At 46.7% G+C, this 26991-nt stretch overlaps 1 protein-coding gene across 3 annotated transcripts in view; it reads left to right on the top strand.

Annotated features, from left to right (window-relative positions):
- Positions 1-26991, top strand: part of LOC119962749 (probable E3 ubiquitin-protein ligase HERC1) — a 594360-nt gene that overhangs the window by 321287 nt on the left and 246082 nt on the right. For 2 of the 3 annotated variants that reach the window (XM_038790766.1, XM_038790764.1), the window contains exon 44: positions 4947-5074. In XM_038790766.1, coding sequence (XP_038646694.1) covers positions 4947-5074 — 128 coding nt within the window. Of the gene's footprint in view, positions 1-4946; positions 5075-21711; positions 21721-26991 lie in introns of all 3 variants that reach the window. The other variant, XM_038790765.1, reaches the window with a different exon arrangement.

Below are 26991 nucleotides of genomic sequence, written 5' to 3'. Positions count from 1 at the left end.
ACTTTTAATGCGTTTACCCACCTATCAAAACTACTTTATTTAACCTTTTAAAATTCAGTGCAAGTCTTTTGAGACTATTTTCTTACATTTCAAAACTTATATCTATAAGCCTCCGGTACTAACTCATAAGCACTCAATATAACTTTCTTCACTGTATCATACTCCCTGGACCTATGAAAAATGAAATGAAATGAAAATCTCTTATTGTCACAAGTAGGCTTCAAATGAAGTGACTGTGAAAATCCCCTAGTCGCCACATTTAGGCGCCTGTTTGGAGAGGCTGGTACGGGAATTGAACCGTGCTGCTGGCCTGCTTTGGCCTGCTTTAAAAGCCAGCGATTTAGCCCTGTGCTAAACCAGCCCCAGAGGACCTTTCTTCTGACAAACAAGCATAAACTTCACTCGCCCTACCTACGGATTTACTATGTAAGAGCAGCTTCTAAAAATCTTGCAACCATTTCATTTATCTTGCTATTTTCTCAAATGGATTGAAAAATGGTTCCACAGAGTCATCAGATTTTGGAAGGGCCGGTACAAATCTGAACACGTCCCCAGTAGGTCCTTGGCCAGAATTACCTTCTCACCTTGTTCTAATGTGTCTGCTTTAACTTCTGGCAATTTAAGCTGAAATTCCCTCTCTTTCTCCTTTTCTGTTTCATCTTTGCTAATCTCTCCACTTCCACGTCATTTCACCGTTTAAATTTCCTTTTTGAAAAGCTCTTTTCCTTTAATTTTCATTTTCTTTTCTCTTTATCATTTTCATGCATTTCAAATTGTTTCATTTATAATTGAATTTTAGGTAATTCAATTTCCTCACTTTTTGAAGAACCTGGTCTATCTGACAACTCTTGCACATTTAAATGCTTCACTATTCTTTCGATTATCTCAACTTTCTTAGTTCTTGCAGGTAACCCTAATTGTGACATATTTGTCAATTCTATCAATTCAGCTTTAGGTACGCTTTGCAAACTTTCAACGGTTATATTATCTACTCCCAAACAAATCTTAGCCATTGCAAGAGCTATGTTGCAATCACTTTTAAATCACAACTCCTCATTTGGTTCAAAGCTTTCCTCACTCTCGTGTTTAAAAGTCACAAATTCCTCTACAGCCATGGAATTGTGCTTTTCAAAATCCCACCCAAACAATCCCACTTTTGTTCAGAACCCTGCTGATGCAAGGGTCTCCTATACCATATTTTTAGTGGTGTATATTTTCAATTTGGCACAATATGAGAAAAGATATGTAAACCAGAGAGGAACAGTCCAGTCTTGTGATCAATTAAGAAAAAATATTTAATAACTTAAAAGAATACACACGACAAGAAAGACACTACAACAGTACACTTAACTATAATAGTGGCTACACGTGAAGTTACCCCTTGTTCCTAACCACCTAGGTTTCCTGAACTTTGAGAAACACCCTTTTTTCCAAACAACATCCAATATTATGTAACTCAATGAGCTAAATCCAGAGTATAGTTAGCACCCCACACATTATTTCCAGGTTTGGGAAAGGTGTCTTCAGTTCAATGTAGGAATATTCTTCTTTGTTAGAGTTTTTTAGAGTGGCATGGTAGCACAGTGGTTAGCATTGTTGCTTCACAGTTCCAGGGTTCCAGGTTCGATTCCTGTCTTGGGTCACTGTGCAGAGTCTGCTTGTTCTCCCTGTGTCCATGTGGGATTCCCCTGGGTGCTCCGGTTTCCTCCCACAAGTCCCAAAAGATGTGCTATTAGGTGAATTGGACATTCTGAATTATCCCTCAGTGTACCTGAACAGGCGACAGAGTGTGGCAACTAGGCGATTTTCACAGTAACTTAATTGCACTGTTAATGTAAGCCTACTTGTGACAATAATAAAGATAATTATTATTATAGCAGCCTTTTAGCAACAACTTGTTTTCAGGAGAGCCTGTTTTCTACAGCTGGGTGGCTATGGCAGTAGCTCTTCTCCCTTGTCTTTTCAAGTTATTTTGCGATAGGTATATCGTTCTTTTTTTCCTTTTGTACCCGTGAGCCAGGCTTTTAGCATTTGGTGCAAATTATTCCCTTATCTTTCCACTTTGAAGTCACCTCTTCTATGCATCTTTGTTTTCCCCAAGACACTTAGGTAAACACTTGTTTTCCTACAGCTATGCTAATTTGCATATCAGAAATACCCCTTTAGACTGCTGTACTCACTAGTTCCCCTTTTATCCCATTTCTTTACTGTATTTTATCCCAATTTCATTTTTGATCTGATTTTCCTCAGTTCTTCAAAGTCTGCCCACCTCATGTAATGTAATATTGTTCCTCTGATTTTAAGATTTTCTGCATGAGTAGATAGAATACTGCAATCCCAATAAAATAAAATTTGCTTTCAATTTTTTTTTCAAATCTATTACAAAAACTTTAATTCTGCTATAGTATAAGAGGGAGAGAGAGCTTGTACTGTATTGTCAGATAAAAGGTAATAAACCATACAGTCCATCTAACCTGTTGGTAGTCCCTTTACCGTTGGCTGGATTCTCCGCCCCGCCGCGCCACATTTCTCCCCCGACCCGCCGGCAGGATTCTCCGTTACGCTGGCCAGTCAATGAAAAGATTAGAGCGGCCATAGGCTCCTATGTTGAGATTGACAAAAATGAGGAGATCGCACCTTCTATACTTTGGGAGGCGTTGAAGGGGGTAATCAGAGGAGAGCTGATCTCGATCAAGGCACATAGGGATAAGGTGGAAAGGCTAAGGGTGGGGGTGGAAGCCATTCTAGTAGTGGATAGGCTTGGCGTCTCCTGAAGAGGGTTTGTTGAAGGAGAGGAAGAAGCTCCAGATGGAGTTTGAACTTGTATCGATGGGGAACGTGGTGGGGCAATTGCGCTGGATCAGGAGTATACTTTACGAACACTGGAGGAGACCAGTAGGCTGTTCACACACCAGCTGAAATGACAGGCAGTGGCGAGGAATATTGGGCGGATAAAGGAAACTGGGGGCAGGGTGGTCACTAAGTCAAGGAAAGGGAACGGAGCATTTGAAGCCTTCTATCGGGCTGTACAGATCGGAGCCCCGGGCAAATGGAGAGGTGATGGGAGGCATCAGGTTGATGCAGTCTGGGAAGGCTCTGGGCCTGGGCAGATTTCCAGTGGAATTCTATAAAGAGTTGACCACAGTATTGGAGCCGCTCCTAGTTGAAATGTTTAATGATTAGTTGGATAAGAGAGAGCTCCCACCCACGTTAGCACTGGCCTCAATTTCACTAATTTTAACGAAAGTTAAAGACCCAGAGGCACATATGTCCTGTCATGCAATTTCTCTTCTGAATGTGGATGCAAAGTTGCTGGCCAAGGTGTTAGCCAGGGGTGATAGCGCTCGACTAGACATGATTTGTGAAAGTGCGGCAATTATCGTCAAATATAAGGAGATGATTAAATGTGATGATAATGCCCTCATTGGGTCAGGAAACGGAGGTGATAATATCTATGGAGGTGGAAAAGACTTCTGACCAGGTTGAGTGGGAGTATCTTTTCAAAGTACTGGGGCAATTTGGTCTTGGGCCGGGATTTGTTCGCCAGATTTGATTGTTATACAGGGCATCTGTAGCAAGTGTGCGAACAAACACTATCAGACGATCTGAGAGTGCAGGTGGGAAGAAAGGCTGAGTGTTGGCCTTTTCCTTCCTGATAGCCCGGAGGAGGATCTTGTTAGGATGGCGAGCTCCGGAGCTGTCTAAGGCAGTGGGATTGGTGTGACTTGGAAGAATAGATAACTTGAAAAGATAAAGTTTGCTATTAAGGGACTAGAGGAGGGTTTCCACTCGAGCTGGAGACTGTTCATCTCCTTTAAGGATTGGTAAGCACAGCGGGAGGGAGGGAGGGGAGAATGTTAAGGGGGAGGGGCCTTGGGTGGGTCTGTATTTTATATTATTTACAATATAGTTATAATGCGGGGCAGATAGAGGAAGACAGAAGGGGTTTTTGTTGGGAGATATTTGTACAAAGTTGATTGTATTGTGTGTTTTTGTATATAAACTGAAAACGCCTTGAATGAAAATATTTTCAAAATGAAACTTTCCAGTCATTTGCTTTTCTTTTCACAGAAAGTTGCTCTCTTAATAGGTAATACATGAATATATCAAACATTGTTCAGCACTGTTGCACCTAATCTATAGGAATGAGCAAACCACTATAGATGATAGTTTTGCTGATAACACAAAGGTATGGAGGGCATTCGAGAGACATAATAGTATATGATTTACTAAAGGATTTCGATGGGTTTTTCAATTGGGTTGACACTCTACCATGTGTGGGATATATGGACACTTGGGTTTTGAAAGTAGCAATGGGCAAGCACTTTCACAATGGCCCAAATAATTTTAAAGAAACAAGTAGAATACTACAATATATAGTTAGAACAATTAAGCATGTCTGTAGATGTTTATGCTAAAGCTTTATAATGCTCTGGCCAGATAACGTTTTGAATATTGTGTTGGTAACGATGCAAAAGTAATACTGTAGAGATGCTTCCGTTAGAAATGACATTTCTTTTTAAAGGCTGATCCGAAGCACAAAGGCGATGAGTTGTGAGTAAAGTATAAAGAAATTTATGCCTAACAGTCTAGATACAAAGAGTTTTAATAGAACATCTAAGTATTAAATTGTGTAAAGCATATAAATATAACAAAGGAATAGCATATATGACAAAAAAACTATGAATGTAGCCAAGGCAATAGTGTTATTTAAAACATTATTACATGTTGGCCCAATTGCCTTTTACTCATTTGATTTTTCTCATTCTCACGTAGCCAACAATCCAAATTAGAAAATCTTGGAGACTGTTAAAATTGCCAGTGGTTTACTAGAGAGATATTTTGCATACAATTAAATATGGCTGACTTAAAATATCAATAATAACTCAGCTGTTATTATCTTGACCTTTTGCTCTTCCCCAACTTCCGCTCCCATTGATGAACAGAACAACTGATGGTTTGGATCAAATAGAAAGAGAAAGCTTTATAGATGTGCATTTGACGAGAAATAGGCCTCCACCTGCTCGAAGACGTAGAGCAAGTCAAGGACAACGATCAGCATTCAGAGGAGCTGGTAAGATGCAGTTAAATAAGCTAATAGTACGTGTTATGATTCTACTGTTGCTGTTGTCAAATTGAAAATAAAATGCATTACCACCAGTGGTGGAGCAAAGTATGTGAATTCATAAGATGCCAGAGTCAGAAGAAAACAGAAGTGGGGGAGTGATGTTGGAGGGCCAGATCCTGATGGGATGTGTTATGGGCCAGGGTTTAGAGAACCTCAAAGTGTATCATGGAGTTCACCTGACCCGCAACTTTTAATAGATTGTGGTATGTGGAGCACTTGGCCCACTCTACAGGGTGGTACAGCAGAAATGGAAAAGTATTTTTGAAAGCAAAACAATGTTTATTCTATGAACTCAAGTTTTTTTTAAATAATTTTTATTGAAAGAGTTTTTCCATACAGACATTTACCCCTACTAATTTTTAAATTATTTACAACACAATCCCTCTAGGCAAATGTCCCTCCCTCGCCCGCCCTCTCGCGCGCACCAGTCCTCCCCCCCCCCCCCCCCCCCCCCCCAGGCAACCTTAACAACCAAGGCAGCCTACAGTTTCAGACATGAGCAGCGAGCAGGCTTGCCCGCGTTACAGTCGTGCGTGTCCCCCCACGACCCTTGCTGCCCCCCCCCTCCCCTCCCCCCCTCCCTCCCCCCCCCCCCCCCCCCCCCCCCCCCCCGGGTTGCTGCTGCCACGACCCCGAACGTCTATCTCTGATCTAAAAAGTCAAGGAAAGGTTGCCACCGCCTGGCGAATCCCTGTACCGACCCTCTCAGGGCAAATTTGATCCTTTCTAGCTGAATATAGCTAGCCATATCGTTAATCCAAGTTTCAACGCTTGGAGGCCTCGCGTCCTTCCATTGAATTAATATCCTTCGTCGAGCCACTAGGGACGCAAAGGCCAGGATTCCGGCCTCCCTAGCCTCCTGTACCCCCGGTTCTACCCCGACCCCAAAGATCGCAAGCCCCCATCCTGGTTTGACCCTGGACCCCACCACCTTCGACACCGTCCTTGCCACCCCCTTCCAGAACCCTTCCAGCACCGGACATGCCCAGAACATATGCACATGGTTCGCTGGGCTTCCCAGACATCTGACACACCTGTCCTCACCCCCAAAGAACCGGCTCATCCTTGTCCCCGTCATGTGAGCTCTATGCAGCACCTTAAATTGAATGAGGCTCAGTCTCGCACACGAGGAGGAAGAGTTGACCTTCTCCAGTGCATCCGCCCACGTCCCGTCTTCTATCTGCTCTCCCAGCTCCCCTTTCCACTTGGCTTTCAGCTCCTCCCCCGATGCTGCTTCCGCCTCCTGCATTATCTTGTAGATGTCTGATATCTTCCCCCCTCCGACCCAGACCCCCGAGAGCACCCTATCACTCGCCCCCTTACTGGGGAGCAGGGGAAACCCCTCCACCTGCCGCCTAGCAAATGCCTTCACTTGTAAATATCTGAACATGTTTCCCGGGGGGAGCTCAAACTTCTCCTCCAGCCCTCCCAGGCTCGCAAACCTCCCCTCTATAAACAGGTCCTTCAGCTGCCGTATGCCCACCCTGTACCAGCTCTGAAATCCCCCGTCGATGTTCCCCGGGATGAATCTATGGTTCCCTCTTATTGGCGCCGCCAACAGACCTCCCATTTCACCCCTATGTCGCCTCCACTGCCCCCATATCTTGAGGGTGGCCGCCACCACCGGGCTCGTGGTGTACCTCGTGGGGGGGAGCGGCCATGGTGCCGTTACTAGGGCCCCCAGGCTTGTGTTGCCACAGGACGCCCTCTCCATTCGTTTCCAAGCTGCCCCCTCCCCTTCCATCATCCACTTGCGCACCATTGACACATTTGCCGCCCAGTAGTACCCCGAGAGATTGGGCAGTGCCAGCCCTCCACTGTCCCTACTCCGCTCCAAAAAGACCCTCCTCACCCTTGGGGTGCCATGCGCCCACACGTAGCTCATGATGCTACTCGTCACCTTTTTGAAGAAGGCCCTAGGGAGGAAGATGGGCAAGCACTGAAATAAAAACAAGAACCTTGGGAGGACCGTCATTTTGATTGACTGCACCCTCCCCGCCAGCGACAACGGTACCATGTCCCACCTCTTAAACTCCTCCTCCATCTGTTCCACCAGCCTGGAAAAGTTCAACTTGTGGAGGGTCCCCCAGTTCCTTGCCACCTGCACCCCTAAGTACCTAAAGCTCTTTCCTGCTCGCTTGAAGGGGAGTCTCCCAATACCCTCTCCCTGGTCCCCCGGGTGTATCACAAAAACCTCGCTTTTGCCCAAATTTAATTTGTACCCCGAAAAGTCCCCAAACTCTGCTAATAGTTCCATTATCTCCGGCATTCCCCCTTCTGGGTCTGCCACGTACAGCAGTAGATCATCCGCATACAGCGATACTCGATGTTCCTCCCCTCCCCTAGTCAGTCCTCTCCACCCCCCTGAACCCCTCAGTGCCATCGCCAACGGTTCAATCGCCAGTGCGAAAAGTAGGGGGGATAGGGGACATCCCTGCCTGGTCCCTCGGTGGAGCCCGAAATACTCCGACCTCCTCCCGTTTGTCACTACACTCGCCGTCGGGGCCGAGTAGAGCAACTTCACCCACTTAATAAACCCTTCCCCAAACCCAAACCGTTTCAACGTCTCCCACAGGTACTCCCACTCCACCCTGTCGAATGCCTTCTCCGCGTCCAGCGCTACCACTATCTCAGCCTCCCCCTCCACTGCCGGCATCATAATTACATTCAGCAATCTCCGCACGTTCGTGTTGAGCTGCCGCCCCTTCACGAACCCCGTCTGGTCCTCATGGATTACCCCTGGCACACAATCCTCTATTCTAGCTGCCAGGATCTTTGCCAGCAACTTGGCATCCACGTTCAGAAGCGAGATAGGCCTGTAGGACCCGCACTGCACGGGGTCTTTATCCCGCTTCAATATCAGGGAGATCAGAGCCTGCGACATTGTCGGGGGCAGAACCCCCCCCTCTCGCGCCTCATTAAAGGCTCGTACCAGTACCGGTCCCACCAAGTCCACATTTTTCTTATAGAATTCCACCGGGAACCCATCTGGCCCCGGCGCCTTCCCCGCTTGCATCTGACCTATTCCCTTGACTAGCTCCTCTAGCCCTATTGGCACCCCCAGCCCTTCTACCAGCCCCTCCTGGACCCTTGGGAACCTCAATTTGTTTAGGAAGTCCTCCATTCCCCCTCTCCTCGTCGGCGGCTCAGACCGATACAACTCCTTGTAAAAATCCCTGAAGACCCCGTTCACTTCTTGCCCCTTCTGCACTACCTTCCCGCCCCTCTCCTTCACTCCCCCAATCTCCCTAGCCGCATCTCGTTTGCGAAGCTGGTGTGCCAGCATCCTGCTCGCCTTTTCCCCATACTCATAGACCGCGCCCTGTGCCCTTCTCCACTGCGTCTCTGCCTTCCTGGTGGTCAGCAGGTCGAACTTGACCTGCAGGCTGCGCCGTTCTTCCAGCAGCCCCTCCTCTGGTGCCTCCGCATATCTCCTATCCACTTCCAATAGCTCCCCCACCAGCCTCTCCCTCTCCTGCCTCTCCTTTCTTTCTCTATGCGCCCTTATGGAGATCAGCTCTCCCCTGATCACTGCCTTCAGGGCCTCCCAGACCATCCCCACCTGCACCTCACCCGTGTCATTCAAGTCCAGATAGCTCTCAATGCTCTTCCGGACCCTTTTACACACCTCGTCGTCCGCTAACAGCCCCACATCCAGCCGCCACAGCGGGCGCTGGTCCCGCGCCTCCCCCATTTCCACATCCACCCAATGCGGTGCATGATCAGAGATCGCAATGGCCGAGTACTCAGCTTCCCGTACCCTCGGGATCAGCCCCCTGCTCAACACGAAGAAATCGATTCTGGAGTACACTCTATGGACGTGGGAGAAAAAGGAATACTCCCTCGCCCTCGGCCTACCAAACCTCCATGGGTCTACTCCTCCCATCTGCTCCATGTACCCCCTCAGCACTTCTGCCGCTGCCGGCCTCCTATTGGTCCTTGCGCTCGATCTGTCTAGCCCGGGGTCCAGCACTGTGTTAAAGTCCCCCCCCATGATCAAGCCCCCTGCCTCCAGTCCCGGAATGAGGCCCAATAGGCGCCTCATAAAACCCGCGTCATCCCAGTTCGGGGCATATACGTTGACCATCACCACTTTCTCCCCCTGCAGCTTACCCTTCACCATCACATACCTACCCTCCTTATCCGCCACCACCTCCTCCGCCACGAACGACACCCTCTTTCCCACCAGAATCGCCACCCCCCGGTTCTTTGCGTCCAATCCAGAGTGGAACACCTGTCCCACCCACCCCCTTCTCAGGCGAACCTGGTCCACTACCTTCAAATGGGTCTCCTGTAACATTGCTACATCAGCCTTCAGTCCCTTCAGGTGTGAGAATACCCTTGATCTCTTGACCGGCCCATTCAACCCCTCACGTTCCAAGTGATCAGCCGGGTCGCGGGACGACCCGCCCCCTTCCCCTGCCGATTAGCCATGTCCTGTTCCCTGCTCGCCCCGGGTCGACCCTCCCCTTCTGACCCGCTCCCCATGGCGATGTCCCCCTCCCCCCACCTCTCCCGTCCTCCACTTCCCGTTTCTGGTCTTTTCAGCAGCAACCGGTGTCCCTCCCTAACCCCCCTCCCCCCCCCCCCAGGCTAGGACCCCTCCTAGCCGCGATGTACCCTCCATCGTACTCCCGTAAGTCAGCTGGTTCACGCTGACCCGGCTGCTCCTGCCCCACTCCGACTCCCCCCGGCTCGGGGGGGGCCTCCCCCCCCCTTGCCACTCCTCCCTGGCCCCGCTCCAGCGCGGGAAAGGTCGCCATTGCTAGCCACGCCCCGCACTCCTCCCCCCCCCCCCTCCTCTGCCCCGCGCGCGGGAAAACAGAGGAAAGCCCGCGCTTTCGCCCTGCCACACCCCACCCCGCCATCTTCAGTTCCACCCCCGTCCCCGTCCATGCCTGTAAAAGAACCCCCCCTAGGAGCCCATATCCCCGATCTGCTCTCCCCCCCGTCCCACCTCCCCAACTTAACATTATAAATAACAGATAGATAACAAATAACAATGTACTTAACAGTCGCCCTCTACCAAACAGCATAAATAACCATAAATAACCATGAATAACCACAATAACAATAACTAAGGGAAGTTGGCAAAGGGGGAAAAAACATCAGAAGAAAAACCACAGCAAGAGTTCAAAATCCAAACAAAGAATTCAGCTGAAAGTACCCGAGCGGCTACGGCCGCCAAGTATCCCCTGGGTCTAATTCGAGTCCAGTTTCTCTTCCTGTACAAAGGCCCACGCCTCCTCTGGGGACTCAAAATAGTGGTGTTGGTTCCTGTAGGTGACCCACAAGCGCGCTGGCTGCAGCATTCCGAACCTGATCCGTTTTGCATGTAGCACCGCCTTCGTCCGGTTGTACCGGGCCCGCCGCTTTGCCACCTCCGCACTCCAGTCCTGGTAGACCCTCACCGTCGAATTCTCCCACTTGCTGCTCCTTTCCCTCTTGGCCCACTCCAGCACTCTCTCACGGTCGCTGAGTCGCTGGAACCGCACCAGCACCGCCCTCGGGGGCTCATTTGCTCTTGGCCTCCTAGCCATGACCCTGTAGGCCTCTTCCAGCTCCAGGGGCGAAGGGACGGCCCCTGCCCCCATCAGGGAGCTCAGCATTTCTGCTACATATCCCGGGAGGTCTGACCCCTCCAGGCCTTCTGCCAGGCCCAAGATCCTCAGGTTCTTCCGCCTCATTCGGGTATCCAGCTCCTCAAAACGGCTCTGCCATTTCAGGTGGAGTGCCTCGTGCACCTCTACCTTTCCCACGAGGACCGTGGCCTCCTCCTCCCTCACAGTCATCTCCTGTTGCAGCTCCCGAATCGACGCCTCTTGGGTCGCCTGGGCTCCCATCAGCCTGGTGGTCGTCGCATTCATTGACTCCAAGAGCTCCATTTTCAGCTCCGTAAAGAAGCGCAGGAGAGCGGCCTGCTGCTCCTCCGCCCATTTCCTCCATTCCTCGGGTGCTCCACCGGCCGCCATTTTGGTCTTCTTCCCCCGCTTTTTTTTGGGAGCTGCTGTTGCTTTCTTTACCACCCCACTCCGGGTACCGACCATAAAGTTGGTCTGGTTCTCTTCAGGGAGCCTTCCCCCACCGGGATTTGTCCTTACAGCGCCGTTGGGGCCCTCCAATCGGCCCGAAAACACCTTTGTAGCAGGAGCAGCCAAACGTGCGACTTAGCTGGTCATAGCCGCAACCGGAAGTGGCTATGAACTCAAGTTAACCATTTTAAAACATACAGTGAACATCTTAGCAACCATTAATTCAAATACAACCACCAAAGAATACAACACTAAGTAATCCTTTAAGCTTTCCTTTTAACATCCATCTGACTTGAAACACCTTTTACCAGAAGCACATCAGGTTGAAGTCACAACTGTTATTAGTTTTAAATCACCAGGATCGATTTACAGTCTTTAGATTACAGAGAGAGATTCATACACCTTCTGGCTGTGTCTGCAGCTATCCAGCTCTGAAAACGAAACTAAAACACATCCTGCAGCAAACAGCTAAAACGAAAGTAAAAAGCTGGCAGACAGCCCAGCTCCACCCACTCTCTGTCATCACTGCAGTAATAAACATCCATTTCTTAAAGGTACTCCCACCACAGATACTTATATACACACCCATTTATAAAGACCCATTTCTTCAAGGTACTCACATTACAGATGATTTAAACATAATTATAAGAATTTATGGTTGACTAAAGAAGTTCAGGGTAGTATTCAATTAAAATACAGGACTTACAATGTTTCAAAGAAAAGCAATAAGCCTGAGGATTGGGAGAGTTTGACCTGAGGATGAGCAAAAATGATGAACATGGAAAACATTGAATGAATAAGTAAATTGTAAAAGCTTCTACATGTACCCAAGACAAGAGAAATTATAATGGAAATTAAGGAAATGGTAGTGATGTTAAACAAATATTTTACATCTGCCTGTTCAGTAGAAGACACGAAAAAGTAGAGAAACAAAGGGATAATGAAAGTGAGGAACTTCAGCAGAAAAAAGTACTAGAGAAACTAATGGGATTATGAAAACCTGCAGGGCAAGTAGGGTTGTGATAGTTGGGGATTTCAATTACCCTAAGGTGGACTGGGAGATGGGTCAAGTGTTGGGCGTGGAAGGGGAGAAATTCCTGGAGAACGGTCTGGAACAATAAAGTTCCTGTGCTACCAGCGAGGAAGCTGTGTTGGATCTGGTCCTAGGAAATGAGGCAGGCCAGGGCTAATTTTAGGGGTCTAAAAGGAGCAGGTTGATTGGAAATGCATTTTGGTGGATAAAACAGCAGATGGAAAATGGGAAACATAGAAAATAGAACGATACAGCGCAGTACAGGCCCTTCGGCCCTCGATGTTGCACCGACATGGAAAAAAAACTAAAGGCCATCTAACCTACACAATGCCCTTATCATCCATATGCTTATCCAATAAACTTTTAAATGCCCTCAATGTTGGCGAGTTCACTACTGTTGCAGGTAGGGCATTCCACGGCCTCACCACTTTGCGTAAAAAACCCACCTCTGACCTCTGTCCTATATCTATTACCCCTCAATTTAAGGCTATGTCCCCTCGTGCTAGCCACCTCCATCCGCGGGAGAAGGCTCTCGCTGTCCACCCTATCTAACCCTCTGATCATTTTGTATGCCTCTATTAAGTCACCTCTTAACCTTCTTCTCTCTAACGAAAACAACCTCAAGTCCATTAGCCTTTCCTCATAAGATTTTCCCTCCATACCAGGCAACATCCTGGTAAATCTCCTCTGCACCCTTTCCAAGGCTTCCACGTCCTTCCTATAATGAGGCGACCAGAACTGTACGCAATACTCCAAATGCGGCCGTACTAGAGTTTTGTACAACTGCAACATGACCTCATGGCTCCGGAACTCAATCCCTCTACCAATAAAGGCCAACACACCATTGGCCTTCTTCACAACCCTATCAACCTGGGTGGCAACTTTCAAGGATCTATGTACATGGACACCGGGATCCCTCTGCTCATCCACACTACCAAGAATTTTACCATTAGCCAAATATTCCGCATTCCTGTTATTCTTTCCAAAGTGAATCACCTCACACTTCTCCACATTAAACTCCATTTGCCACCTCTCAGCCCAGCTCTGCAGCTTATCTATGTCACTCTGTAACCTGCAACATCCTTCCGCACTGTCTACAACTCCACCTACTTTAGTGTCGTCTGCAAATTTACTCACCCATCCTTCTGCGCCCTCCTCTAGGTCATTTATAAAAATGACAAACAGCAACGGCCCCAGAACAGATCCTTGTGGTACGCCACTCGTAACTGAACTCCATTCTGAACATTTCCCATCAACTACTACTCTCTGTCTTCTTTCAACTAGCCAATTTCTGATCCACATCTCTAAATCACCCTCAATCCCCAGCCTCCGTATTTTCTGCAATAGCCGACCGTGGGGAACCTTATCAAACGCTTTACTGAAATCCATATACACCACATCAACTGCTCTACCCTCGTCTACCTGTTCAGTCACCTTCTCAAAGAACTCAATAAGGTTTGTGAGGCATGACCTACCCTTCACAAAACCATGCTGACTATCCCTAATCATATTATTCCTATCTAGATGATTATAAATCGTATCTTTTATAATCCTCTCCAAGACCTTACCCACCACAGACGTTAGGCTCACCGGCCTATAGTTACCGGGGTTATCTCTACTCCCCTTCTTGAACAAAGGGACCACATTTGCTATCCTCCAGTCCTCTGGCACTATTCCTGTAGCCAATGATGACCTAAAAATCAAAGCCAAAGGCTCAGCAATCTCTTCCCTGGCTTCCCAGAGAATCCTAGGATAAATCCCATCAGGCCCCGGGGACTTATCTATTTTCACCTTGTCCAGAATTGCCAACACTTCTTCCCTACGCACCTCAATGCCATCTATTCTAATAGCCTGGGTCTCAGCATTCTCCTCCACAATATTATCTTTTTCTTGAGTGAATACTGACGAAAAGTATTCATTTAGTATCTCGCTTATCTCCTCAGCCTCCACACACAACTTCCCACCACTGTCCTTGACTGGCCCTACTCTTACCCTAGTCATTCTTTTATTCCTGACATACCTATAGAAAGCTTTTGGGTTTTCCTTGATCCTACCTGCCAAAGACTTCTCATGTCCCCTCCTTGCTCGTCTCAGCTCTCTCTTTAGATCCTTCCTCGCTTCCTTGTAACTATCAGACGCCCCAACTGAAACTTCATGCCTCATCTTCACATAGGCCTCCTTCTTCCTCTTAACAAGAGATTCCACTTCTTTGGTAAACCACGGTTCCCTCGCTCGACCCCTTCCTCCCTGCCTGACTGGTACGTACTTATCAAGAACATGCAATAGCTGTTCCTTGAACAAGCTCCACATATCCAGTGTGCCCAACCCTTGCAGCCTACTTCTCCAACCAACACATCCTAAGTCATGTCTAATGGCATCATAATTGCCCTTCCCCCAGCTATAACTCTTGCCCTGCGGGGTATACTTATCCCTTTCCATCACTAACGTAAAGGTCACCGAATTGTGGTCACTGTTTCCAAAGTGCTCACCTACCTCCAGATCTAACACCTGGCCTGGTTCATTACCCAAAACCAAATCCAATGTGGCCTCGCCTCTTGTTGGCCTGTCAACATATTGTGTCAGGAAACCCTCCTGCACACATTGTACAAAGAATGACCCATCTAACGTACTCGAACTATATCTTTTCCAGTCAATATTGGAAAGTTAAAGTCTCCCATAACAACTACCCTGTTACTTTCGCTCTTTTCCAGAATCATCTTCGCCATCCTTTCCTCTACATCCCTAGAACTATTAGGTGGCCTATAGAAAACTCCCAACAGGGTGACCTCTCCTTTCCTGTTTCTAACCTCAGCCCATACTACCTCAGAAGAAGAGTCCCCATCTAGCATCCTTTCCGCCACCGTAATACTGTCCTTGACTAGCAGCGCCACACCTCCCCCTCTTTTGCCCCCTTCTCTGAGCTTACTAAAACACCTAAACCCCGGAACCTGCAACAACCATTCCTGTCCCTGCTCTATCCATGTCTCTGAAATGGCCACAACATCGAAGTCCCAGGTACCAACCCATGCTGCCAGTTCCCCTACCTTATTTCGTATACTCCTGGCATTGAAGTAGACACACTTCAAACCACCTACCTGAACACTGGCACCCTCTTGCGAAGTCAAATCTGTGCTCCTGACCTCTATACTCTCAATCTCCCGTACCCCAAAACTACAATCCAGGTTCCCATGCCCCTGCTGAATTAGTTTAAACCCCCCCAAAGAGCACTAACAAATCTCCCCCCCAGGATATTGGTGCCCCTCAGGTTCAGATGTAGACCATCCTGTCTATAGAGGTCCCACCTTCCCCAGAAAGAGCCCCAGTTATCCAGAAATCTGAATCCCTCCCGCCTGCACCATCCCTGTAGCCACGTGTTTAATTGCTCTCTCTCCCTATTCCTCATCTCACTATCACGTGGCACGGGCAACAACCCAGAGATAACAACTCTGTTTGTTCTCGCTCTGAGCTTCCATCCTAGCTCCCTAAAGGCCTGCCTGACATCCTTGTCCCCTTTCCTACCTATGTCGTTAGTGCCAATGTGGACTACGATTTGGGGCTGCTCCCCCTCCCCCTTAAGGACCCGGAAAACACGATCCGAGACATCACTTACCCTTGCACCTGGGAGGCAACATACCAAACGTGAGTCTCTCTCGCTCCCACAAAATCTCCTATCTGTGCCCCTGACTATTGAGTCCCCAATTACTAGTGTTCTACTCCTTTCCCCCCTTCCCTTCTGAGCAACAGGGACAGACTCTGTGCCAGAGGCCCGTACCCCATGGCTTACCCCTGGTAAGTCGTCCCCCCCACAAGTATCCAAAACGGTATACTTGTTACTCAGGGGAACGACCGCAGGGGGTCCCTGCACTGACTGCTTCTTCCCAGTCCCTCTTACAGTTACCCATCTATCTCCAGTCTTTGGTGTAACTACTTCCCTGAAGCTCCTATCTGTGACCCCCTCTGCCTCCCGAATGATCCGAAGTTCATCCAGCTCAAGCTCCAGGTCCCTAACACGGTTTTTGAGGAGCTGGAGTTGGGTGCACTTCCCACAGATGAAATCAGCAGGGACACTGACGGCGTCCCTCACCTCAAACATTCTGCAGGAGGAGCATTGTACTGCCTTCCCTGACATCACCTCTAGATTAAAAAAAAAACAAGAAAAAGAAAAAGAAAGGAAGAGCTTACCTGATATTACCTCAAACCCTGCTCCCGCTGAAAGTTAAGCAAATTTAAAGGCACTCACTCACCTTCACGACAGGCCCCTGCTCCCGCTTCCCAACCACCGTGGGGTGGGGGGGTTGGTTAGAGGAGGAGGTGTTTCGGGTTTAACTGTCAGTTGCCAACAGCCCTTCCACAAACCACCTTCAACTTAGGCTGACCGCACTGCACGTATGCAAATTTCCCCAGAACAGCTGATCAGTAGCTCTGCTCTGCTGCCCTCGGCTGGATGCTTGTCTTCACTCAAACTCCTTGGGTCTCCTTCGCCAGTTCACCTTCAACTTAGGCTGACCGCACTGCACGTATGCAAATTTCCCCAGAACAGCTGATCAGTAGCTCTGCTCTGCTGCCCTCGGCTGGATCCCCCTCCCCCTTAAGAAGGGGGGAAACTTTCAAAGGAAAGATGAATAGAGTGCAAGCTAGGTATATATACCCATGAGAAATAAACACAGGATATCCAAAGCTAAAGTACCCTGGATGACTAAGGGTATTGAGAAGAAAATAAGGAAGAAAAAAGAGGCATATGATGCATGCCGGAATAATAATAACAATATAAATCAGGAACAGTATCTCAAATGCAGGAGAGAGGCTATGGGTGAAATAAGGAAGGCTAAGAGGAAGCCTGAGAGAAGGATGGCAGGCTGTGCTAAAACAAATAATAAAACATACTAATAGTAAAAGATTACTGAAGGATACAGCGGAACCCATGAGGGTCAAGCAGGGTAAGCTGCTCACTGAAGCAGTGGGTATGGCAGAGGTACTAAATGAGTACTTTGGTTCTGTCTTTACCAAAATAGAAGATGGTGACAATAGCCCAGTTGAAAATATGGGTGTTGAGCAACTGAGAAGTATAGTGATAGATAAAGAAGAGGTGCTAAAAAGGCTGGCAGCACTCCAGGTAGCGAAGTTGCCAGATCCAGATGGGATGCATCCTAGATTGATGAGAGAGGTAAGGGAGCATATTGCGGAGCCGTTGACAGAAATTTTCCAGGCCTCTCTGAACACAGGATTAGTCCCGTGGATTGGAGGATTACAAATAAGATCATAAGACATAGGAGCAGAATTAGACCACTCAGCCCATTGTGCCTGCTCCACCATTCGATCATGGCTGATAATCTCCTGCCTTCTCCCCATAACTTCTGATCCCTTTATTAATCAAGAAATCCTTTTATTAATCAAGAACACCAGATTTGTGCTTGAGGAACTGTTACCTAATGCTACAGACCAAGATCTGGAAGGTGGAATTAGACAGAATTGTTCTTCCATAGACCATAAGAACTAGGAGCAGGAGTAGGTAATTTAGCCTCTTGCGCCTGCTCCACCGTTCAAAAAGATCATGGCTGATCTCATCATGACCTCATCTCCAGCCTCCTACCCATAACCCTTCAACCCATTACTAATTAAGAATTTGTCTAACTCCTCCTTAAGTTTACTCCCTGCTCCAGCATCCACCGCACTCTGGGTAGCAAATACCACAAATTCGCAAACCTTTGAGGGAAATAATTTCTCCTCATCGATTTTTAAATTTGCTGCCCCTTATCCTGAGTCTATGACCTCTCGTTCTAGTATGCCCCACAAGAGGAAACATCCGCTCCATGTCTACTTTGTCCATACCTTTCATCATCTTACATATCTCAATTTGTTCTCCCCTCATTCTTCTGAACTCGAGAGAGTACAGGCCTAAACTTCTCAATCTTTCCTCATAAGACAAACCCATTATCTCTATAATCAATCTAGTGGACCTCATCTGAACTGCCTCCAATGCCACTGCATCTTTCCTCAAAGAAGGGGACCAAAACTACACAATGTTCCAGGTCTCACCTTTGCCTTGTATAGTTGCAACAGCGTTTCCTTACCTTTATACTCTATTCCTTTAGCTTTAAGTACCAACATTCCATTCGCTTTTTTTATTACCTGCTGTACCTGCGTGCTAGTTTTCTGTGCCTCGTGCACGAGGACACCCAGATCCCTTTGCACCGGAGCACTCCAAGTCTCGCACCATTTAGATAAGTTGCCTTTCCATTTTTGCGATGAAAATGGATGACCTCACACTTACCAAGTTAAACCACATGTGCCACATTTTGGCTAACTCACCTAATCTATATATATCTATAACCTACCTACATTTGTAAGGTTCTTATTTTCTCATTGCAGCTTACTGTCCCACCTATTTTAGTGTCATCTGCAAATTTGTCTATAGAACATTCTATCCCTGTATCCAACTAATTTATATAGATTGTAAATAGTTGGGCCCAAGGACTAAATCCTGTGGCACCCTACTAGTTACATCTCACCATCCAGAAAAATACCCATTTATCCTGACTCTCTGTCTTCTGTTTGTCAGCCAGTCCTCTATCCAAGCTGGAAAATTACCCTTAAACCCATGTGATCTAGCCTTCTGTGCGGCACCTTATCAACGCCTTCCGGTAGTCCAGATATACTACATTTACCAGATCTCCATTACCCACCTGGCTTGTTACATCGTCGGAGAACTGTTGCAAATTAGTCAAACATGATTTACCCTTCATAAAATTATGCTGACTCTGATGGATTGCTTTTTGACTTTCCAATGTCCTGATATCACTTCCTTAGTAATGGATTCTAACAATTTATCAGATGTTAAACTAATTGTCTGTAGTTGCCTACATTCTGCCTCCCTCCTTTTTGAGTAAGGGCGTACATTAACATTTTTCCAGTCCACTGGAACCTTTCTCGTGTCCATCATCCACTATCTCCGCTGCCACCCTTTAACATCCTAGAATGTAGGCCATCAGGCCCTGGGGACTTGTTTGCCCTCAATCCCAATAGTTTGTTGATTACTGTTTCTCTATTGATGCTGATTGTTCCAAATTCCACCCTTTCTATTTCATCTGAATTACCCTTTCCTAATGGGATGGCACTAGTGTCGTTCACTATGAAACTGAGGCAAAGTATTGATTTAGCATCTCTGCCATTTCTGTGTTCCCCACTATTAACTCTCTGGTTTCATCTTCCAAGGCACCAACATTCACCTTAGCGACTCTCTTCCCTTTTATGTACTAATAGAAACTTTTGGTATCCTTTTTGATATTTAGCGCTAGTTTTCTTTTGTAATTTACCTTGGCTCTTTTTGTTACCTTTTCAGTAACCCTTTGTTTATGTTTGAAAGTTTCTCAATATTCCAGCCTGTCGTGACCTCTGCAACATGGTGTATCTTAGTTTTTGTCTTTATATTGTCCTTATCCTCTTCGCTTAGCCATGAATTTTTTTTACCCCTCTTAAAGTCTTTCTTCCTCTCTATATTTTAGTTGTGAGGAAGTGAGAATCTGCTTAAACGACTGTCACTGCTCATCAGCTGTCCTACCTTTTGCACTAACTCTACTCAGGCCAAATCTGAACTCATGCCTATGTAATTTCCTTTGTTCAGTTTCAGAATGTTCGTGTGGCACTCCACTTTCTCACCCCCGAACTGAATTTTGAATTCTGCCATACTATGGCCACTATTCCCGAGAGGATCCTTAACTATGAGGTCATTAATTAATCCCTCCTTATTACTCAATACCAGATTCAGACTAGCCTGTTCCCTGGTTGGTTCCACAACACATTGTTCCAAGAAACCATCTCTAATACATTCAATGAACTCTCCCTCGAGACTACCTTTGCCAATTTGATCAATCCAGTCTACTTGCACATTAAAATTACCCATGATTATTGCCGTACCTTTCTTACAAGCCCCCAGTATTTCCTCATTTTATACTATGTGCCACTGCCAAATTACTGTTTAGGAACCTATAGATCACTACTACCAAGGACTTCTTCCTTTTGCTATTTCTTATTTCTATCCAGACTGATTCCACATCTTGATCTCCAATGTTCATATCATTTCACATTACAGCACTGACCCCTTTCTTCACCAGCAAAGCTACACCACCTCCTTTTCCTTTCAGTCTATCTTTCTGAAATACTGAGTACCCTTGGATATTCAATTCCCAAACCTAGTCTCATTGTAACCATGTTTCAGTAGTCAGACCAAATCATACCCTTTGTCTCTATTAGAATAGTTAACTCATTAATTTTGTTCTGAATGCTTCATGCATTTAGATACAACGTTTTAAAATTTGTTTTATTATCACATTTCCCTTCTCTTTTATAATTCCTTGGTGCAAAAACACAATCACCTGTTTTGTCCCTCACCTTTATTTAATGGTCGCCATCCACTACATGTCTAACCTGCACTCCTATCTCCTCTTTTAAATTTGTTTTCTAATTTTCCCTGCAACTGAACCCTCCCCTCCCCTATTAAGTTTAAAACCCTATCTACAGCCCTTGTTATGCGACTTGCCATGACTCTAGTCCCAGCATGATTCAGATGAAGACTCTCCTATCGGAACAGGTTCCTCCTTCCTCAGTACTGGTTCCAATGTCCCATGAATTTGAACCCATTTCTCCCCTTGCCAGTCTTTAAGCCATGCGTTTATCTCCCAATCTTACTGACTCCGTGTGCCAATTAGCTCTTGGCTCAGGTAGTAAGCCAGAGATTTATGATTCTGCTTTTTAATTTAGCCCCTAGCTGCTCATATTCCCTCTGTCCTTGTCCTCCCTTTGTCATGGACCACGACAACTAGATCTTTACCATCCCACTCAAAATTCCTCTGCAGTCCAGATGAGATATCCCAAATTCTGGCACCAGGTAGGCAACACGATCTTCGGAACACTTCATCCTGGTCACAGAAAACAATGTCTATGCCCCTAATTATACCATCTCCAACTATGACTACATTTCTCTTCTCCCCCCCCAAATTGACTAGCTCCCTAGACCACGGTGCTGTGGTCAGTTTGCTCATCCTCCCTGCAGTCCCCGTTCCCGTCCATACACGGAGCAAGAATATCAAACCTGTTTAGACATGGACAGGGGCTGAGGCTCCTGCATCCCTACCTGTAGAATGACTCTACCTACCACACTCAGAGCCACATCCTCCTGTCCCTGCCAGGAGTTAGACTAAGGGTTGTGACTGACTTCTGAAATACAATGTCCAGATAACTCTCCCCCTCCCTGATGTGTTGCAGTGTCCAAAGCTCAGACTCCAGCTCATTAACTCTGAGCTGGAGTTCCTCAAGCAACTAACACATGCTACAACTGTGTTCACTGGGAACCATAATGGGGTCCACCAGCTCCCACATCACGCAGGTACAACATATCACCTGGCCCTGCATCTCTGTTTTATTTAATTAGATCTTAATTTGTTTTTTAATTGAAATTTCCAGCTTGTTTTTAGTCTTTCTAATGTGTAAAATATTTTTCCTTTTTCCCTTTAATCGGAAAGAGAAAATAGGTAATGTAAATTAGCAATTACTTACCAGCCAATGAATGTACCATTTTCTTATGGCATCACTCTGTTTTTCTCTGCCCCATCTCTTTCCATGTTTCGCCTCACTCTCCAGCTCTATTAGACGTCCTGCTTATTTCTGCGCTCTATATTGAAGTCTTGCCTCTCTCTGGCTTTGTGCTCTTTATTGAAGGCTCGCACCTCTGTCTCTGCGCACTTTAATGAAACCTAGCTCTCTCTCTCTCTCCACGCTCTTTAATGTATAAATGTGACACTGTTGTTTAAGAAAGGGGCAAAGAATAACACAGGAAATTACCTCGCAGCTTGACATCAATAGTGGGAAAACTGATGGAGGCAGTATTATGGGATAAGGTAAATGTATACTTAGAGAAAAATAAGGTAATATTGGACAATCAGCATGGCTTTGGCAAGGGCAGGTCATATCTGACAAGTTTTTTTGGAGGCGGCATGTGGCGCGGTAGTTAGCACTGGGGCTGCGGCACTGAGGACCTGGGTTCGAGTCCTGGCACTGGGTGACTGTCCGTGTAGAGTTTGCACGTTCTCCCCATGTCTCCGTGGGTTTCACCCCCATAACCCAAAGATGCGCACGTTCGGTGGATTGGCCACGCTAAATTGCACCTTAATTGGAAAAACAAATATCTGACAATTTTTTTAAAATTTAGAGTATCCAATTTTTTTTCCTAATTAAGGAGCAGTGAAGGTATAAATGGGCATTTCTCAGACTGGAGACAAGTTGAAAGTGGTGTTGCCCAGAGCTCAGTGTTGGGATCCTTGCTTTTCGGATGTATATAAGTGATTTAGCGATGGATGTTGAGGTCAGAATCTATAAATTTGCACAGGATACTAAGCTCGGGAGAATAGTGAATTGTGAGGATGACGGTGAGCGACTTCAGAGGGTCATTGACAAGTTGGCCCAAACTGGCAGGTAAATTTTAATGCAGAGAAATGTAAGGTGATGCATTTTTGGAGAAAAAACACAGGGAGACAATACAGGCTCATTGGTACAACTTTGAGGAGAGCACAGGAGCAGAGGGACCTCGGGCTTCATGTGCATAATTCTCTGATGGTAACCAGGAAAGTTGAAACAGTTGTTAAGAAGGCTTATAGGATCCTTGAGTTTATAAATAAAGACACAGAATATAAATGCAAGGAAATTATGCTACACCTCTACAAATTGTTGGTCAGACCACATTTGGAATATTATGTTCGGTTCTGGGCACCTTATTTAAGGAAGGCTGTTAACGCCCTAGAGAGAGTGCAGAGGTGATTTGCTAGAATGATTCCAGGAATGAGGAGTTTTAGCTGCAAGAAAAGATGACAGAAATTGAGCTTGTTCTCCTGAGAGCAGAGAAGGTTTAAGATGAACTTATTGAGGTGTTCAAAATGATCAACAATTTTGACAGGACAAAGAAGAATATTCTGTTTCCACCAGTTGGTAAGTCAGTGACTAGGTGGGGGTTCACAATTTCAAGATAGTCAGCAAGAGAGCTAGGAGTGAGATGAGGAGAAACCTCTTTACTGAGTTGTTGGGATTTGGAATGCACTGACCAGGAGAGTTTGTGGAGGCAGATTCCACAGGAAGTTTCAAAAGAGAGCTGGATATACATTTGCAATTGATGAATGTAGAGCGCTACAGAGATAGGTCTGAGGAATGGCCTAGCTGTTTCTGGAGCCACTGCAGACATGGGCCAAATGGCCTCCTGTGCTGTAAAATTCTATGATTTCGTGAATAAAAGCTGACAAGTCCCTGATCCTGATGGCCGATATCATAGAACATAGAGCATTACAGCGCAGTACAGGTCCTTCGGCCCTCGAAGTTGCGCCGACCTGTGAAACCAATCTAAAGCCCATCTACACTATTCTATTATCATCCATATGTTTATCGAATGACCATTTAAATGCACTTAATGTTAGCGAGTGCACTACTGTTGCAGGCAGGGCATTTCACGCCCTTACTTCTCTCTGAGTAAAGAACCTACCTCTGACATCTGTCCCATATCTATCTCCCCTCAATTTAAAGCTATATCCCCTCGTGTTAGACATCACCATCCGAGGAAACAGGCTCTCACTGTCCACCCTATCTAATCCTCTGATCATCTTGTATGCCTCCATTAAGTCACGTCTTAACCTTCTTCTCTCCAACGAAAACAGCCTCAAGTTCCTCAGCCTTTCCTCATAAGATCTTCCCTCCACACCAGGCAACATTCTGGTAAATCTCCTCTGCACCCTTTCCAATGCTTCCACATCCTACCTATAATGCGGCGACCAGAACTGCACGCAATGCTCCAAATGCGGCCACACCAGAGTTTTCTACAGCTGCAACATGACCTCATGGCTCCGAAACTCAATCCCTCTACCAAAAAAAGCTAACACACCGTACGTCTTCTTCACAACCCTATCAACCTGGGTGACAACTTTCAGGGATCTATGTACATGGACACCGAGATCTCTCTGCTCATCCACACTACCAAGAATCTTACCATTAACCCAGTACTCTGTATTCCTGTTATTCCTTCCAAAATGAACCACCTCACACTTTTCTGCATTAAACTCCATTTGCCACCTCTCAGCCCAGCTCTGCAGCTTATCTATGTCCCTCTGTAACCTGCGACGTCCTTCCGCACTGTCCACAACTCCATTCGACTTTAGTGTCATCCAGAAATTTACTCACCCATCCTTCTACGCCCTCCTCCAGGTCATTTATAAAAATGACAAACAGAAGTGGCCCCAAAACAGATCCTTTTGGTACACCACTAGTAACTGAACTCCAGGCTGAACATTTCCCATCAACCACCACCCTCTGTCTTTCTAGCAGCTAGCCAATTTCTGATCCAAACCTCTAAATCACCCTCATTTCCATGCCTTCATATTTTCTGCAATAGGCTACCGTGGGGAACCTTATCAAACACTTTACTGAAATCCATATACACCACATCAACTGCTTTACCCTCGTCCACCTGTTTGGTCACCTTCTCAAAGAACTCAATAAGGTTTGTGAGGCACGACCTACCCTTCACAAAACTGTGTTGACTATCCCTAATCAAATTATTCCTTTCTAGATGATTATAAATCCTATCTCTTATAATCCTTTCCAAGACTTTGCCCACAACAGAAGTAAGGCTCACTGGTCTATAGTTACCGGGGTTGTCTCTACTCCCCTTCTTGAACAAGGGGACAACATTTGCTATCCTCCAGTCTTCTGGCACTATTCCTGTAGACACTGACGACGGAAAGGTCAAAGACAAAAGGCTCTGCAATCTCCTCCCTAGCTTCCCAGAGAATCCTAGGATAAATCCCATCTGGCCCAGGGGACTTACCTATTTTCACACTTTCCAGAATTGCTAACACCTCCTCCTTATGAACCTCAAGCCCGTCTAGTCTAGTAGCCTATATCTCAGTATTCTCCTCGACAACATTGTCTTTTTCCTGTGTGAATACTGACGAAAAATATTCATTTAGCGCCTCTTCTATCTCCTCAGACTCCACGCACAACTTCCCACTACTATCCTTGACTGGCCCTACTCTTACCCTCGTCATTCTTTTATTCCTGACATACCTATAGAAAGCTTTAGGGTTTTCCTTGATCCTACCTGCCAAAGACTTCTCATGTCCCCTCCTGGCTCTTCTTAGCTCTCTCTTTCGGTCCTTCCTTGCTAACTTGTAACTCTCAAGTGCCCTAACTGAACCTTCACGTCTCATCTTTACATAAGCCTCCTTCTTCCTCTTGACAAGTGATTCAACTACTTTAGTAAACCACGGTTCCCTCGCTCAACCACTTCCTCCCTGCCTGACAGGTACATACTTATCAAGGACACGCAGTAGCTGTTCCTTGAACAAGCTCCCCATTTCAATTGTGCCCATCCCCTGCAGTTTCCTTCCCCATCCTATGCATCCTAAATCTTGCCTCATTACATCATAATTGCCTTTCTCCCAACTATAACTCTTGCCCTGCGGTATATACCTATCCCTTTCCATCGCTAAAGTAAACGTAACTGAATTGTGGTCACTATCATCAAAGTGCTCACCTACCTCCAAATCTAACACCTGGCCTGGTTCATTACCCAGTACCAAATCCAATATGGCCTTGCCTCTTGTTGACCTATCTGCATAACGTGTCAGGAAACCCTCCTGCACACATTGGACAAAAACTAACACATCCAAAGTACTCGAACTATAGCGTTTCCAGTCAATATTTGGAAAGTTAAAGTCCCCCATAACAACTACCCTGTTACTTTCGCTCCTATCCAGAATCATCTTTGCAATCCTTTCCTCTACATCTCTGGAACTTTTCGGAGGCCTCTCCTTTCCTGTTCCTAACCTCAGTCCATACTACCTCAGTAGACTAGTCCTCATCTAGTGGTATGGCAATGTATTTCCTGCCAGACTCAACAATTATTACCTCTCTTGGCCTGGGAGTGGCCGTGTAGTCCATGAACCAGACTGCACGTCAACTATGCAGGCCCTTTCTTTGGCAGGATGTTCCTTGTCTTAGTTGAACTCATTCCAAATGACTATCCATACAACAGACGGAAGTGATGTGGCACAATTCTCCTGAAACATTTCCAAGTGCTATAGCGAGTGCCCGGCCCGCGAAGCAGTCAACGCTATTCAACGTTAATTGGTCCACTTAACGAGGCCTCACGGGCTTCCCGCACGGAATGCCGCCTTTCCAGCTGACTCGCCAGCTGACTCGCTGGGACCGCGCTCACCAGCGCCCCGCCAACAATGTCAAGCAGCATTTAGTCTGCACTTGCTCAGCCTACCCCAGCCAGCTTGCACCAATGGCACTGAGGGGACCAGGGATTCGGGGATGCTGACCTGGTTAGGCTCCTGGACATGGTATCGGCCAGAAGGAATGTCCCGTTCTCCCGAGGGTCCCGAAGGGTGAGTCATAAGTCAGCAAGTGCTGGGAACACAACTGCATGCAGTGGTAGAGCTAGGAGGGCAAAGCACATCGCGGATCACTGAGGATGCCGGAGGAGGGGGAACGGTGTAGGGAGGGGGGGTGCACCATCGAGAGAGTGGGGGCATATATTGAACAATAAACAGCCTTGTGCCCAACCAGTTGGAAGCCTCTGTCACTTTCTTCCATAATGCATTGCCGTGTGCATGTGATGGGTGTGAGCGAGCACTCAGCAGACAGGTCGGGGTCAGATTATGGCATAGATTGAGGAGCACCAGCGCCCAACTCTCTGCGGGTTATCATCACCCTCTTGCCCTCGGCAATGACCCATGGACAGTACCGACACAGTTCCA

Source organism: Scyliorhinus canicula, chromosome 3 (genome assembly GCF_902713615.1).
Source record: "Scyliorhinus canicula chromosome 3, sScyCan1.1, whole genome shotgun sequence".
Lineage (NCBI taxonomy): Eukaryota > Metazoa > Chordata > Chondrichthyes > Carcharhiniformes > Scyliorhinidae > Scyliorhinus > Scyliorhinus canicula.
The sequence above is the reverse complement of the archived record's forward strand: the minus strand, read 5'-3'. Positions and strand labels throughout refer to the sequence as shown.